This window comes from Phaethon aethereus (assembly GCF_964289735.1).
Source record: "Phaethon aethereus genome assembly, chromosome: 12".
Classification (NCBI taxonomy): domain Eukaryota; kingdom Metazoa; phylum Chordata; class Aves; order Phaethontiformes; family Phaethontidae; genus Phaethon; species Phaethon aethereus.
Window position 1 is genome coordinate 19,650,993 of NC_138588.1, and position 17,151 is coordinate 19,668,143.

Consider the following 17,151-nt stretch of genomic DNA (forward strand, 5'->3'; position numbering starts at 1 on the left):
CTGTGATTACTGAAGAAACTAGATACTGTCAAGTGGATCATGGGACAACCAAACTTGAAATTAGAATCATTTACAATGTCACAGTAGTGATTGCGATGGCTGTCAAGCAAACATTTCTATTCTAAGAAGGTTATTTTCAGATGCAGAAATATTTTTCATTCAACTCACTAAGGATAACTGGATGAAAGAACTCACTCCATGCCCTGGCCCCCAAATCACAATATGTTAAAGTAATAAACCTTTGGAATTTATTGTGGGCTGATATATAGAATGTTTCAGATTAGAATCCTTCCCTGCATTATCGAGGATGACAATAAAAGCAGCAGAAGGTATATGGCTGCTTGACTTCCTTCTGAATTCTATTGAAAAAACTAAGTTTCAAATAGAAAATTCAAAGAAGTTATCTCAGTGTAGATGACTGGTGGAGTCTGGAGAAAAGAACAAAAACTACCAAGCCTCACTCTCAGAAGATAAGGATACTATGCCAGAGAAGGAAGAATCTCTGATTCCTTCGTGCTGTTATATTTAACTGGCCAGCTGAATAAAAAGGTAAAAGAGTCAGTTACTTGCTCTTATGCTTCCCGTAACTTTTCATCAGCCTCTACTGTTATACAGCTACAAACAACAATCTGTTTGACACGTTATGTATGATAAGATGGCTGACCTGTATTTGCTGAACTATTTATAACGTAGTTACCCTAGTGAAGTTAATTAAACAGATTCACGTTCCCGGTGTCTATGTATCTTTCTCTGGTGGCTGAGGTTATACTGACAAAGAGAGTTCCATACAATCTACTCACTTGACGTGTTACATTCTAGCTTCCAAAAAATTTTGAAGCCAAAGAGCGAGCAATAAAATACTTTAGTCTGATATGAAACCATCTACATTTACATAAGCCAAGTTAAACTTTAAATACTACTATAGTAACATCAGAACCATAATCTTAGAGGTGATTTAACTGGTTTTAGTCCACTTCAGGACAAATACATATGGCACTGCTACTTTAGATAAACAAAAAAAGCACCGTTTTCTGAAAGTGGGGAAAAAACGTTTAAGCTTAAGTATTCAAAATTCATTACCATTTAAAAACTAAATAAATAAATATGGGCCTATACATACTGTATAAAATCCCAAATTTCTTAGAAGAGTCTTCATTAAGATTTCAGCTAGATGAGTATCCGGATGACTGCTCTGGACAGCGTATGTTTGATCGGAGAGATTTGCATAGCTGATACATAATGAGGAAGTTTCTGTGGCATCAGATGGTGAGCTATAGCCGAGCAGGGAAGCTACATGGGTGTGATCCTGCAAGCTTGTCAGAATAATATCCAGTTGCATTCTCTAACGAAAAATGTTCAGACACAAGAAACACTGTTTGTTAGTGAAGATAAAATAACAAGCTGAGAAGAAAAAAGCATCAGGCATAGCTATGCAATAAAAAATATTCTAATGAGACATGAAAATAAGCTGGAGGACTTTACAAAAAAAAAATCCAAACAGTTTTTTCTGCAGATTTATAGTATTAGAGAACCGATAAATATATCAAATTAGATGACCGTACCTAGTAAAAATCTGAGATTAAGAGAGAGATATTAGACACTGGACCAAATGTTTTCTCCAGTTTGTTCTAGTTACCTGATTATTTGGGGGGCAAAGAGGAGCAATTATCCTAATCCATATACAGGAAAAAGAAAAAAGGTAAAAAGCAGGACAAGCATACAACAGACCAAGGGAGGTGGAAGATGCAGAGTAATGATCTCCAATTTCAGTATTGTTCCCCACTGTTGCTGGTTACGAATCCTGAAAAACCTAAACTTGTTCTACCCTAGTAACTGTCAGGGCTTTTAGTTTGTACCAGTACTGATCTTCAGAAATCTTTAAAAACTTAGAATCAGAAGACTCTTCTTCACAGTTTCAGTATCAGTGTAAACCAGTCTATTCCAGTGTATAAAATAAGGGATTTGACCAGGATCCTATGTATACAGAATTGAATATTATTGTGTCTCATTTTTTAATCTGAGACTACTGCTGAAGCTTCAGTCCCTACTGACCTCAAAGGCAGGAACAAATATTCCTTGAATTTCTTTCTTGCTATCTGTAGGATACTCGCAAGTCTCCTATCTTGCATTAATTCCTTTTCTTTACATTCAAGGGAAAAAAAATAAGGTAACATCCCAGTCATCTTTACAAAGCAGAGTGAAATCCATGTAGGAAAAGCATTATACAAGTATTCTTCCTAGAAAATAGTTACCAAGACTTGTTAAATCAGGCTAGTATTCAAAAATACCTAATCTTTGAACTTGTCTAGATACCCTAACACAGCAATTCCTAACCTTTCTATAGTCAAGCTTCATGTGAGAAAACATGTAGTGCTCCCTACCTCAATTAGATTCTGATTTAGTGGCTACCTACAGATTTTGTTAGGTTGGGCTTTGCACTAGATTTCATCGGTAACGTGCTTGCACTCTGCAAATCAGGCTCACCTCACTGTTCAGTATGTTCTAGCAAAAAAAAAAAAAAAAAAAACCCACAAACCACAACTGCTTTCAAAGCACAGCACATTTTTACTTCACCTTACCTGTCCTTTTGACAAGCTTTCCCATCTATCAGGACCTTGGGGTAGAAGAGAATGTAGCAATTCCATTCTCTCTCGTAATGGAGGAAGCAGCATAGTTGCTCCTACTGAGAGAGTCTCGATTACCACCTAAAATTAGATTAGCAGAAAATACTTTTTTAGTGGGGAGAAGCATCAACTCAACTGTATCGTTAAAAAATACAGTACATCACATATGATATATCCAAAACATCCACTTAATTTCACTTAACATCACAATTGTATCACACAATAGCACATTAATCTTTTATTCTGTGATGCAAAGATATGCGGTACACTGGAGGAGTGAAATGAGACCAACATATTGTCAAAACAATTAAAAATTCTTCCTAAGTTGCTCTGTCCTGTAAGACTGGCATCTTAGGAGAAGTTACTCGAGTAAGTTAGTTACTCAATCCACAAAATTAACATTTTAGGCTCATTATTACAAGCAGTAATAATTAAAATGTTACAAAATAAATGAGCTTTTTTAAATTCTTATGCAAACATTCTCCTCTGCTTTCAGATCATAAAACAGTATTGGTGATTAAACTTTTCAACTTTAATGACTAAAACTGGTAAGTCAGAATTGAGTTCAGAGTGCCGAGTTCAGAAAGTCACCTAAGTCTCTAGTCACACAGTCAAGGAAAAAAAGGAGAGTAGTAGAATTTTCACTTGTAAACAAAAAAGCGTTACTTACTTCCTGAATTTCATCAGGGACAGAAGAGTCCATCAGCCTGAACAACAAATTTCGAAGAGGACCAGCTTGCCGGCCAAGAATGCTAGTAGCTACACCTCCAGCCAGGGCAAGTGCAAGATGATTAGAAAGCAGCTTCAAACACAATTTAAGAAAATTGTGATGTTCCCTGCAAAAAGAAATACATCCCTGTTAATCTCTTCTATTATTAGCCTTACTCTCTTTTACTTATTTCTGCACTATGCTTTTAACTCCCGCCTGATTTTGCATACCAGAAAGGTAAGTAAACTACAGCTAGGACTTTACAGGAAGTCCTCTGAAAACCTACCACCAATCAGCTTAAAAGAACAAAAAACAAAACTAGAATAGAGAAAAGTGTCTTTGTGGACAATCATTCCAAGAGGCATTCAGTTTAGAAAAGCAGTCCCATGAATTAGGAGGCAAAATCATCACAAAATACACAAATAGACACATATATTCCTCACAAAGGGAAAAACAGATCCTTTAAGAAGTAACAAATGTAATATACTCTCAGAGGTTTTAGGTGTACAACAACAGGATTAAAAATGAGAAGTCAGGATGTTAATTTCTAGTCTTCTTAGAAAACTTTTGAAAATCTTTGTAGCAAGGAAAAAAAGATTCATGAGGATCTTTGATATTTATAGAGCTTTTTGCAAACATCAGTGAGGAAACATTCATGCTTTGGTATTTTATACCAGTACACTTAAAACATCACCTTTGGTGAAAAGACTCAAATCTGGAAGCTGTTAATAACAATTACTGATTTTAGTCAAAATGGCTGTTGGTAGTCAACATGGAACAATCAAGATAGGCTTAGTTTTGTTGCATTTCATTTTCTGGAGCACGTTCCAGAAAACACAAATTTGTGGAAATGCATAAAGGCTCCACAAATCCAAAGCAAGGAAAATGCTTCTTGCATATATAGTTCAAACCTAAGTGACATTTCATGTCTAGGAATCTCTCATTCATGAGAAGCAGCTTGCATTTTGAAAACTAATGGAGTATCTTAGGAAAAAAAAAAAAAATCCAAAACACCCCCCCCCCAAAAACCCACACATAGAACTGACCATGAAATATCCCAAATTGTCCACTACTAACCCCTGCCTGTATTAGAAGCAAGCTGCTGTAACTGTCATACTATGTCTCATTACAAAGTTTCATCGGCAAATCAGTTCCTGACAAAACTGAACTGCCTTTCTCCATTTTGTTCATTCAGATAGAAACCAGTTACACTACTTGACATAACCTGAATAACAGAGCCATACGTGACCTTTAAAAAAGTCTTTCACGCATTCTGTTTCTCCAGAGGTGACCAGAGACCCTGAGCTGTAAGAAGGAAACAGCACACCCTCATGTGCTAAAAATGCTTGTAGAAAAATATCCTAATTCCTTAGACAGAAACACAGTATTATCAGAGCACTGATCCCAAGTCAGAACACAATGGCAACTATACATCTCCTTCGTCTGAGCATCATACATCTGTTTGTCAATAACTGAATGTATGGATTGATAAATTATCACTTGACGAGGGTTTTTTTGCCTAAGCTTATCAGTAGATTAGAGTCAGTAAGCATCTGCTCAAACTGGCTACAGGAGGAAGAACTTGCAAAGCAGAAATCATGTGCAGAAATAGTAAATGCATTTCAACTATATAGAAAAATGTGTTTTAAATGGTAACTCTCAAAGAAAATATTTAATTCAGTGCTTAGTTAAAAGGAATTCCAGACAAAAGATCCTGCTACATTTGAGGCACTGAAAAGCTCCTACGTTATACAAACAAACAACAGCACCTGAACAAGTAAATAAACTAGAGTTATGCTTGTTAAAGAAAAGACTAACCAGGACTAAGCCACGCATCACTGCTGTAAAGAAAAAACGCTGTAAAAATCTGTAGCATGCATATGCTGTGTATACCTTGACGAAGGAAAAGGAAGAGGGGGAATTTCACTGTTAATTTTGTCACAGTAGCGCTCAAGAAAAGAACGAAGATGTGAAAAGGTACTTTCTTCAAGGTCTACACAATAGGGTCTGTGCCATGCCACAACTTGCCTGGAACCAAACATCAAAGTTAGTTAATTACTGAAAATATTCTAACTATTTTAAAAAATTAACAGTTTAAGCAGACTGAGTACACACTTGACCGAACCAATTTTTTTCCTCAGAAAAAACTAATATGATAGAAGCAGACTAACTCCCTGATCCTTGAAGGTATTTTCTGCTCTCTTTTCTGTAAAGTTCTTTACAAATCAAACACTCTTTTATTTATTTTACCTACAACGCCATAAAGCCATATGTATTTAATCTGATTCATGCAAAAGCTGACCAGTACTCAAAGCTATTTTTAGCACAAATGACACATTATAAAGAGACTTTGATACAACGTAGGGAGAATTCAAAAGGGATAGTACCACTTAGTGTTATTTGAGTCTCACTATTTTCTTAATTGATTTTTCTAAGATAGCTTCCTTTAAAACATTCCTTCCTTTAAGGGCGTTTGAAATTCTTCCTGAAAAATTTTCCAAGTATTAAGTTTTTTTATTCCTTTGTGTTAGTCCATGTATAAATCTGAAGTTTACTGGTTCAGTTCAATCATTTGCTCATGTCTTTGCTGTAACAAAGCACTATTTCAGTTATTATATAGTAATAACCAAATTATTTATTTAGGTACCTCTTTTTAGTTTAGGTTAACATGTAACCATCCAGAAATTTGTTAAGATGTTTAAATCCACATAACTAATTTGTCTAAACTTCCCCACTTCCCCAAAGTCTTGTGCTTAGTCTACTCCTTGTTACGCTAAAGGAAACTGCCTAAGACATAAAAAAATCCTGTCAGAAGCACCAAAAAAAACCCTGAGTTGTTTCTCCTCCTACTGCTAACTTGTCAATTTTTGTATTGACAAATAGGGCTAATTTTTGTCTAACAGCAGGTCAGAAATCTTCATATACAAAGAACTACTATCCAAATCCTTGGTGCTGCTGTATTTTCACTTGTAATCTGCAACAGTTTAAAAAGACAAAAGAAGAGAAGAGGAGGAAAGAGAGGAAGAGAAAGAGAAGAACAGAGAAGAAGAGAGAATAACAGACTCCCCAGTCCGAAACATTACAAGCAGAATACCCGAAATGCATGAATGGTTAACACCTTCAGGAAAGAGTTAAATATATCCCAAAGTGGACTTGGACAAAAATTTATACCTGTCCCCCAATGTCACTGTTACCTGTCCCTTGGAAGAGCTGTCCAGGCAAGGCTATGGGATGTTCCTGCTGAGATTTGTTGAATTGCAACTCCATCTAAACCACTTACTTTCTTCGGTTTAGTAATGGGACCAGTAGAGTTTCCCTGACCACACTGTCCCATTGAATTGTTACCCCAAGCATAAACTTCATTATCTATAAACATAAATAAAGTAGAAAACAAAACTGAGATACAATTGCTTTTGATCAAGAGGAGGATTATGTATTTTTACACCGTATTCTTTTTACCATGAGAAAGTGCCAAACAGTGACTGTCACCAATCGAAATATCAACTATTCTGGTAGCAGCCAATTCTTCAATAAGCTTGGGTCTGAGAGCAGTTGCTTCTGAAGAGCCACAGCCAAGGCACGCACCGCAGCCCCACGCATAAACCTAGAGACAACAAACCACAAAATATCAGCACGACAAATTTGTATTGCTGGTGACCATGAACAAACAGAATACCAGATAGCCACTTGCACAATAATTGCAATTACGCTTTCAACAAAACATGCACAGTACTTTCATGACTCTAACGTACATTTCATGCAATCTACATTTCTTCCCCCTTAACCACTCAGATCACTGACCACAGAGCACATCAATGGGGGAGGCTTGCTGCAAGAAAAGAAACTGCTATAGTAAATGTCAACGTTCCTAATCCGTATTTTAAAAACCCACTGCCACTGAATGACAGTAGGGTAAGGGTAGGAGGTCAGTTAGGTTACATGCGTAGAAATGCTTATTGTATTGCATGTATACGTATCATGCCAGTAAGGGCCCTCATTTACCACTTAAACGTTTATCTCCAAGCTCTCCTGCGATTTTTCAGATTAGAAATAAAACTTTCAGTTAACGCCTGTATTCTAAAATACACATACATTTAAAAAAACCTATTAAATCACTTAACCACCTGAGAGTTGGTTAATGCATTAAAAATTACAAGCATTTCACTGCTTTTTGCTTCCAGAACCGACTTTACTTCCTGAATCCAATTTGATTTTGCACTGGTTATGTTTATTAACCTAAAAATAATTAATCTTCTGTGGCTAAGCAAGACTCTTGAAAAGTGTACTTTTACATGAGTCTTCAAATTTCTTTTGAATTACCCTAGCGCAGTAGGGTCTCAGTACTTCAGTCATTCTCTAATCAAGAACTTTACTGATATTTAAGTACTAGTCGAATATTTTCTCTGCAGTCAAAATAATAAATGCTGAAATAATGAACCCTCAACATCTTCACCAATTCTCATCATTTGAATGAAAACTTATTTTTGCCTACCTGCCCTGTTGATGTCAAGGCAAGTGAAGACTGGCTCCCAGCACAAACCTTTCGAATAAACATTCCTTGCAAGGCCTCTATAACTTTAGGTTTATATACTCTGTTTGTATCACCATGACCAAGTTTGCCTATAAAAGGAGGAAACACAAGTGGAAAGTATTTTCAATACATAAAGTACGACAGTTAGAAGAACCCAAAAAGAATTCTTTTTGGATTTCCAAAAAACATGTGAGTGTATTTTTTAAAATTAAAACATATTACAATTTTTATAAAACCTATCTTCTTTCAATTGCAGGAATTACAGACTTCAGCAAACATATATTTACTGTAGCATAATTAAAAATTGAAATATTAATTCCATGTATCTACACTATTCATTGCCTGCTGTTCAATTACTAAAGCCTTCCAAAGCATTAAACCTTGTCACATTTGGCAAAAAAAAAAAAAAAAAAAAAAACAAAACAAAAAAAAGATTACTTTATAAAGTGACTTGAAAAAAAACCAACTTTTCTCCACTTTTTTTCCCCTAACAGCTGTGTGCATCTGTGTAAACATTAATATTTTTATTCCCTTATTCTTCTTTTCAGTTTCTCTTGAAAACAGCTATTCATCTCCACAACTTCACCATTTTCAAGCAATGACCTCAAAAACAAGGACAGTCACTAGACCATGTCAGTGTGTTGACAGAAAAACATTCCTCAAAAGGAAGGAGAAAAACAAGAATCAAACGTGAAGTATATTACCAAGACTGATAATTTCTACAAAGGTTATGCTTTGATTCATGTTGTTTTAGCTTTCCTACAACAGTATTTTAGTACCACATTATTAATACCCAAAAGCCACACTGTTTAAAATTTACTGAAACAGAAGAGCAAACTCCAATACTTCGAGAAGGTTAAGATGCCTGTCCTGTTAAAAATTGATTTTTCAACTGAAATGACAAAAAGAGGGAGACAAAAGAGGGGAAGCAATTCTGTATGTTCACGTCAGAGCTAGCTTTCAAATTAAATTCAAATTCCTACCCAGTTCTATTAACCAACAATTTGATTATGAGATTTCTGTAGTCTGCATTTTCCTCTCTTCTCACACTAGGCTAGGAAGCAGTAATACAGCAATTTTAATCTGAGTTTTAATTTTTATCTAGCAGCACAACCAAATTCAGCTAAATACGGTAATAACAGGAAGAGAATGAATCTGTGTTTGACAAAAGCACCTACTGGCAACGAGGGTTAGAAGACCTTCATTTCTGAATGCAACAGTTTCCAGTACATGAAGTTATTGCCATACCTAACGAGTGAGTTTATTTGAAAGTTATCAGCAAAGCATTTTTTTCCAGAATTTTTTAATGCATTCATTGAGCTTTCTGCTCTATGAAACCCCTCTCCCTTCTGACAATTGTTCTTTAAAAGTCTACAATTCTGCTGTTAAACTTCAAATAGTGCATTTAGATTTTACTAAAATCCTTTTCTTGAACAGGTATCAAATGACAAAAAAAAAAAAACCAAAAACAAACTGCAAGGAGTACTGAGGCTACGAGGTAGATGTAATACTATGAAAATTGCTACCAAAATTTTAGGTTTACCTACCATTATCTCCTCCTCCAAATGACCATACTGTTCTCCCATCTTTGGACAGAGCTATTGTGTGTGAACTGCCACAGGAAACCTCTCCTACATTGCTAATATCTTTTACTAAAGTTGGAATGTTGCGGCTGTTGCTGTCACCATGACCTAAGGAAGAAAGAAAAATGTATTTTCTTTTTGTGAAGATTTAAGTTCTAGTTATGGTTTGTAATTGCAGTAAGATTTTGCAAAACCCATATACATTGTAATCATCACAAATGATAATTTCTGCCCACTTTTTGGAAAGACTTATAGTAAGCTTTGGGAGAGATCTGTAGTAAGGTTAACAAACATCTCATTTTTTTAAGATGTACTGCAGAACACTTGTTCATACCCTACTAAATCATAGGACTATCTTCTACCTAGTTTAAAAGACATAAAAAGAATTACTAGTACAATTGTCTTTAGTACTAGTTTGTTAGGTAGCTATACTTCCTGATACTGGACAGCAGGTAGCCTAAACTGCACAAGGAAGCTAAAATAAGGGCACACTCTTACTACTGTCAATACAAGCATACATATCGCACAGACAAATAAAACCAGCAAACTAGCTAGTTGTAGACAGTCGCAGTTCTAACTGGTCCTTTCTGCAGAAGCCAAATACATTACAGTACCACCTACTTCATAATAAGCATGAGTTGCATGCCTAATGAACTACAGAAATTCTGCAGATACGGAAGGAAAAATGGGGACCAGAGAGAAAAGAATGTTACATGGTACCCATAACTGATTAAGTATGAACAAATGACTATGACCTAACTAAATGCCTCTTTTTAGCTGCGCACTGGAACTCACCATTGCACACTCCAAGCTCCCCAAAGCACATAAAAACCCCACGTTAAGCTAAAACTCAATAAAAACATTCCACAATTCCCCTCAAAATTGTAGGTTAAACCTCTAACCAAGTGTTCTTTTCTTAACAGCACGGATAGGCCCAGCACTTCTGCTGATGACCTTGAAAATCTGTGACAGTTTAAGTTGTAAAACACTGTCCTCGGCTTCTGCCCATCATTTACTTGTCTTCACCCCTCCACTTGGCAATTCGAAGCAAAGACAGCATAAGGAACTAAAGCCCAACTTGAACAAATTTTCTACGCAAAATCTGTTGGTTCAACTGAACCTGCTTGAGAAGGGTGGTTTTCCACTAGGCATACAGTCTGTACAGCAAAGATTATGAAACAGACAAGTGAACTCTAGGCAAACAGAAATACTGGGTTTTTCATTTCAGTTAAATTTAACTTTTTAGATGTATTACAGTAAAAGGTCATTAAACCTGGCAAACTTCATGTCAAGTATCCTTACTAGCATCACATTAGAATCAGACCATTGATATTATTAGCCAACTGTTCATGACTGTGCAAAGAAATATCCTACCATCACTAGATCATGTTTATCTAGAATTCCAGTTTATTTAAAACGTCTGCTGTTTACATTTAAGTGTCAGTGGCAATCATATATAGTCTTATGAATGAATAAAGGAAACTTTTCCTGGAAAGAAAAATTAAAAAACCCCCCAACTTTGTAAAATTAACTGTATTAAAATCTTTCACGAGCCTCTGCACTAGTTTTAATACAATCACCTATATATACACACACCTGTGTATGTGTATTGTATATGGATATGTATGTATACACATGTGTATGTGCATTTACAAGAGACAGATAGTAAACAAAGCAAATGCATGTACAGTATCATTACCAGACACAGGAATTTTTCCAAAAGCATCTTGTGAAATTTTAAAATTACCTAATCTTCCGAAGTCTCCTTCTCCCCAGGTATATAGCTCTCCATCTTCTGTAACAGCAGCGCTATGTCTGTATCCAGCTGATACACATACAACAACCTACATTACATGCAAAAATAAAAACCAAGTTTTTACACAAATTGAGTAGGAAGTTTGAAAGCTTACGAGAATCAAGTTTCAGAAGCAGTCTGAGCAAGTTTTACTCTTAAGACTATGAGACGGCTTACTGACAATGTCGTTGTCCAAATCACATGCCTAAAGGCAACCAGAAGTTTCAGTGCTTTGCTGAAAGCAGATCCAGCTTCAAAGACAAGTTCAGATAAAACACAGAACTTTTTCTTAAAATTTATGCATTTCAAATTTTACACATCACCACAACTGAACAGAACAGAAATAGGTTTTCTATACAGAACATACCTTTCCTTGCAGAGGACCCTGAATAAGTTTGGGGTATTTCTGAGTTGAACTGTTTCCATGTCCCAGCTTTCCATAGTCACCGTCACCCCAGCTGAAGACTTCCCCTTCTGTTGTAAATGCTAAAGTGTGACCATCAGATCCTTTAGAAGATGACACTTTTTTAATAGACCTATGAGGCTCAAAAGTCAGTTTTTTCAATGTGGACTGATTATTGGAGTCACCCAGTCCTAGTCTCCCATAGCTGCCTTTACCACAGGCTCTAACAGAACCATCCGTAGAAATAACAAAAGTACAATATTGTCCAGCTTCAATCTATAAAAAAAACCAAAGGTTAAAACAGTAAAAAAGAAAGATTAGCTAAATGTAAAATTCACATACAAGTCTAGAAGTCTCTATTTTTAAACAGAATGACAGGTTTCTTTACATAATCCTTTCATATAACATAATGTAAAAATTCAGGAGAATCTGGACTTCAGCAAGCAATAAAATTCAAATTCTTGAGAACTATTTTATGAGTAAATCTATTTTCTTGAGGTAAAGGAGGTAAACAGTGATTAAGCTATACTTTTTATTTGCATCTCTTCTACAGACTACAGAACTCAGGCTGCCTTCAGATCTTCAAGACTCATGGATGGAAATGGACAGTCTTTGAAGGTATCTTAATTTCTGAAGACTAAAAAGACAAGTTACAGCTTAATAAAGCACTGTAGGTTTTGCTTAATTTTAATCAGTACCAAGTGGCAACATTACAAAAATATGCCAAATGCTAAAAATCCATGCATAAAATTTGAGACTATGCATTTTAATCATACGAACACTAAAGAAGTAAGACCAAAAGTTTTTAAGTCAGTGCCCAGCTGAAGAACGACCAAATAGCAAACCAACTAACCCTGCAGTAATTTCCTACGGGAATCTTAACACACCATTAAGTGCAAAGCAGGTTCAAATCTGCATCATAAAGGCGCTGCGTGTCCACAGCATAAAACGGCACAGAGCAGGTGGTGCACTGCACAATGACAGCCCTATTTACTGTAAATTAACTTCTTCATATAGACATATCCTACAAAGATCATCCGTGGACGTTAAAAACAGAATTCTTTGTCCCAGTGGGAAATCACATAAATATGTTGTATGGCTGTATATATAGTACTATTTAAAGACACATAAATATGTTGTATGGGTGTACATACGGTACTATTTAAAGAGTAACTCATTCATTCAGATCACTCACGCCACTCTTTGTGTATTTGTGTTTTGTTTAAACAAAGTTTTTCAATGCATAAACTTGCTTTATGAGATGCCCAGTCCTGCAGTCCACTGGCATATAAAAAGTATCAGTGACGTCAATAAAAACAATTTCAGAAAATGTACCTAAATTGTCTAGTGACCAAAAAAATGCTTTTACTTAAGTCAACACTGCAAAGCCAATACAGTAACAGAAAAGCAAACTATTCTATTCTGTGTCACGCCTCAATAGAAATGCTTGGTTGCAACTGCAGAATCTGCGACTGAGAGCAGAAAGAGCATACTGTATATTGATTTTCAGAAAGCTAATTAAGGTTGCTGTGCCAGCAGTTAGCCTGGTTTGGACTTTTAAACTAGGCAACCTTGGTGTGAAAACCAGCAATAGAAAAGAAGATTGAGTAGTTAAGATACCTTTTAATCAACAGTAAGGAGAGGGGAAAAAAAAAAAGCCTACAGGCAGCAAATTCATCTCTGCAAATCCATTTCATAGCAAGTTAGACATTCATTCTTGTTACATGGATGTTGATCTGTGTGTCTCATTAAAAAAGAAACAGAATGGTTTTTCCAGGCATCAATAAAAGTAGTGAGATACTTTCAGTAAAACAACTTGTGTGATTAGGTTGTAGCATCATACCTTCATTACAACTTGACACTCAGAAATAAAGTACTATTTTCCAATTTCATACTATAACTATGAAGCTGTTAAATGTTATATAATGTAGCACTATAAAAGTGACTCACTGTCTGTGCATCAGAAAAACTTGGAGCAAGCTTGGGTTGAAGTATTTTCTCTTGAGTTCCTTCTACCAGTTGATGACTGCTGTTGCTACCCCAAACATACACTTCACAGGTCTCAGAAACAATGGGAGCATCACCCGTTTGAATGCTGTCAGGGCTGGCACACGTTCTTGAGTAGTCTGATGCCATTCGACAAACCTGTACATTACAATGACGGATTTATTACACCGTATCATTTTCATTTATTTCCATACAGTCACATTGCTTAATGCAATTTTAACTTCCCCTCAGCACGATTCTCTGCCTAAAACACAAATCATCCATCACCATATCATTAATGTGCCCAAAGTACTGTTTCTCTACATCTTATCTACATCTTAGTTTTTCACCCTTTTTTGCCTTCCTCTTCTACTCCAGAGTAACTCAGTAGAGACTGGACCATACCATATGCACACACCTATCAGACGTGCGAGGGAGAAGTAAACTACAATTACCTTAAAGTCAAGGTTCCTTTCAAGACATACCTCTTCAAATAAACACAGAGCTGCCTCATAAAGAGAACATAAGCCATCAGACGTTCTTGTTGGCTCTCTCCATTGACTTCGATCAGCAGATGATCCCTACAATTTTAAATTTTAAATGTTATAGTGAGAAAAATACTTCCATTCAGCAACAGTGCACCTGTACAAAATACATTAGGGATTTGTTCCTACAGTTAAGCAAAATTAAAAGCTCTTTCTAGAAGCATCAGTAAACTATCTTTCTCCCCGAGCTGCAATATCTGCATACACTTCAAGATAACAAAAATGTGACAAGTGCTAGTTAAACTTTCTTATTTATTCACCCAGGGAGACCTTACTGCAGCCTTTCAGTATTTAAAGGGGGCTTATAAGAAAGATGGGGACAGACTTTTTAGCAGGGCCTGTAGCAGCAGGACAAGGGGTAATGGTTTTAAACTAAAAGCGGGTAGATTTAGACTAGACATAAGGAAGAAATTCTTCACAATGAAGGTGGTGAAACACTGGCACAGGCTGCCCAGAGACGTGGTAGATACCCCATCCCTGGAAACAATCCAGGCCAGGCTGGACAGGGCTCTGAGCAACCTGATCTAGTTGAAGGTTGAAGATGTCCCTGCTCACTGCAGGGGGGGCTGGACTAGATGGCCTCTAGAGGTCCCTTCCAACCCAAACCATTCTATGATTCTATGATTATTTTTGTGTTTACATATCTTCCACATTTTGGTCTCTAATTTTATATCTAGTCCAAAACCAACAACAAATAAAGTTGCCCATCAGGCCACTCAGTCCAATTCAGATCCTGCCACTGCCATGCTCTTCTCATGGTCCCCATTCTTTAATTTTTTTAGTTTTTAAAATTCATGTTTATTAGCAAGCATTACAAGCCTGGTAAGAGAGAAAAGAATGATCACTTCAGGGAAAAGGTCCTTCCCTGTTTCAGTCTGAGCATGTGAGGAAAAAGCTTGCCACAGCTTCTGATAGCACCTTGTGCAATAATTTCTTAGCTTTAAAAAGAATATTCATCTAGGACCAGAAATAAGTACTCAACATACAAAGCAGTGTGCCATACTTCCAAACAATTTTGCTCACTTTCTTATCACATTAATTTCTGAGCAGTAGCAAAAATACTAAACATCTCACTCCTTCAAATACGTATAGGCAGAGTAATTGGACTGCAGGAATGCCCAGCATAAATAACTTTGAACAGGAACTTTGAACAGGCATATTGCAAAACTCTGAATTCTAAGCAAATTCAGCAAAGCAAGCCTTAAAAACAGTTCCACACTGACTTTTTTTTGCTGTGATCTGAAATGTAAAGTGCAAGTGGACCAAAGTACATTCTTGATTCTTTTCCTGAAGTTAGAGCATAATGGCAAAAGTGAAAACCACAGGGATTGCTTTGCTGTTTCATCTCCTTTACCTATGAGGAAATGGGTGGGCAGGGAGGAAGAGAAAGAGATGGTGGTAACAAAGTAAATACCGAAAAAAATATTTCACAAAAAAAAGCCCTTTTCAACATTATTAAGCAATCTATTCATCAAACTGGCATTCAGTGTTGAGAAACTACTTAAAATTAAGAATGCAACTACATTTGCAAGGTAGAAAAATCAAAGCTGGTATACCTACCAAAGATCGTCGCATCTGTGTTAATATACTCATAAAGCAGTCAAAGCTGATCATCCCTTCTGGACTTTGTAGCAACTTGGTTTTCTCCATGGTGTTTACTACAGCTGAAGCACCTAAAGCCATTTCTATCCATTCAAGAAGATATCGCAAGGAACCTCGCTGGGCAGCCAAACCAAGAAGCAATTCAGAAGCTAATCTACGACCTAAAGTGTCTGCCCCAGAGTTTGGAATTGTTACTCCTTTAAGAAATGTTGTTACTTGTGATAAACAGTCCAACCCCATTGGTGGAATCTTGCTTTCATTTGCTAATGATAAAGGTGGTAAAGAGCTCACGACTTCTATTGCAGTATGGATAACATCATTGCAAAGACTGAGGCCAGGACCTGATGTGGGCATCATCCAACTTTGTCTTAGCAGCGCAAATAACAAGCTTAATCCAGTCCGAACCCCCATTTCTATGAGTGCATCTGTACTTGATCTAGGACGTTCACTGACAGAATGCACATCTGTTGATCCAGAACTGCTCTCCGGTGAATGCTGTTGTTGTTTCACCTTACCCTTATCATGATACTTATTAGAAAGTGCATAGAAGACACGCTGCAACACAAGGAGACGTTTTCGAAGCGCTCCAGCAAATGGAGAGTCTGAGCATACCATCTTCGCCAGTGCCAGCTGGCTGCTAAGAAGTGCATCCAAGTAGTGGTCCTGTTCATCACTAGATAGTGATTCCCGCTCAAAATCTGGTAACTGAGGTCCTTTGAGGCACAGAACCTGCTGGGGCAATGGCACTACTTCTTTATTGCTGACTAACTTAGCGTACAAGATAGAAACTCCCTCCCTTGTTGCAATAGATTCACTGTCTTCTGTGATCCAGGAGCTGTTTAGATGTTCAAGCCATTTCAGCTTCACAGGTGGGACCATAGCTGCCATGTTGGTTTAATCCTTTGCCATCAGTCCTGAAGATGAAAAAAACCTGTAAACAGGTGTGCAGTATTATCTACAGTACTCAGTACTCACAGTAGGACAAATCCTAATAATCCTTTAAGAAAGCAAGTAGCAAAAGATTGCTCACGAAGAATTACCAGAGTTCCACCATTTTACCTACGTAAGTGCTGCAAACTGGAATTCAGATCAAATACTAACAGAATACTTCAGGAGTAGTATAAAAATGACACTTTGCAGATCAACTTTTATCGTCATCTTAAACAAATAAGTACATGCGTATGTGCAACTTCCTTAACATGATGCAAGGATTTTAGTATAGGTCTGCATTTTCTAGATGCAGATGCACAAGAGTTCACACAAGCAGATTTAATTCTGCTACATTTCAATGAAAATACAGTTTTCATATTGTCTAGAAAAAAATAATATTCTCTTTACAGACAGCAAAACTGAGGACAAAGACTTCAAAAAAT

The 17,151-nt window shown here is 36.6% G+C and overlaps 1 protein-coding gene across 1 annotated transcript in view; it reads right to left on the bottom strand.

Annotated features, from left to right (window-relative positions):
• The window catches only part of HERC1 (HECT and RLD domain containing E3 ubiquitin protein ligase family member 1), a gene marked incomplete at its 5' end in the record, with an annotated part of 85,426 nt that extends 68,760 nt beyond the window's left edge, over nucleotides 1-16,666 (bottom strand). Inside the window, 13 exons of the mRNA XM_082005376.1 lie at nucleotides 1,121-1,342; nucleotides 2,580-2,705; nucleotides 3,295-3,460; nucleotides 5,227-5,361; nucleotides 6,528-6,699; nucleotides 6,793-6,937; nucleotides 7,826-7,953; nucleotides 9,412-9,555; nucleotides 11,195-11,291; nucleotides 11,610-11,921; nucleotides 13,596-13,790; nucleotides 14,117-14,212; nucleotides 15,737-16,666. Of these exons, the coding sequence (XP_081861502.1) occupies nucleotides 1,121-1,342; nucleotides 2,580-2,705; nucleotides 3,295-3,460; nucleotides 5,227-5,361; nucleotides 6,528-6,699; nucleotides 6,793-6,937; nucleotides 7,826-7,953; nucleotides 9,412-9,555; nucleotides 11,195-11,291; nucleotides 11,610-11,921; nucleotides 13,596-13,790; nucleotides 14,117-14,212; nucleotides 15,737-16,666 (2,868 nt within the window). The remainder of the gene's footprint in view (nucleotides 1-1,120; nucleotides 1,343-2,579; nucleotides 2,706-3,294; nucleotides 3,461-5,226; nucleotides 5,362-6,527; nucleotides 6,700-6,792; nucleotides 6,938-7,825; nucleotides 7,954-9,411; nucleotides 9,556-11,194; nucleotides 11,292-11,609; nucleotides 11,922-13,595; nucleotides 13,791-14,116; nucleotides 14,213-15,736) is intronic.
• Nucleotides 16,667-17,151: the final 485 nt, after the last annotated feature.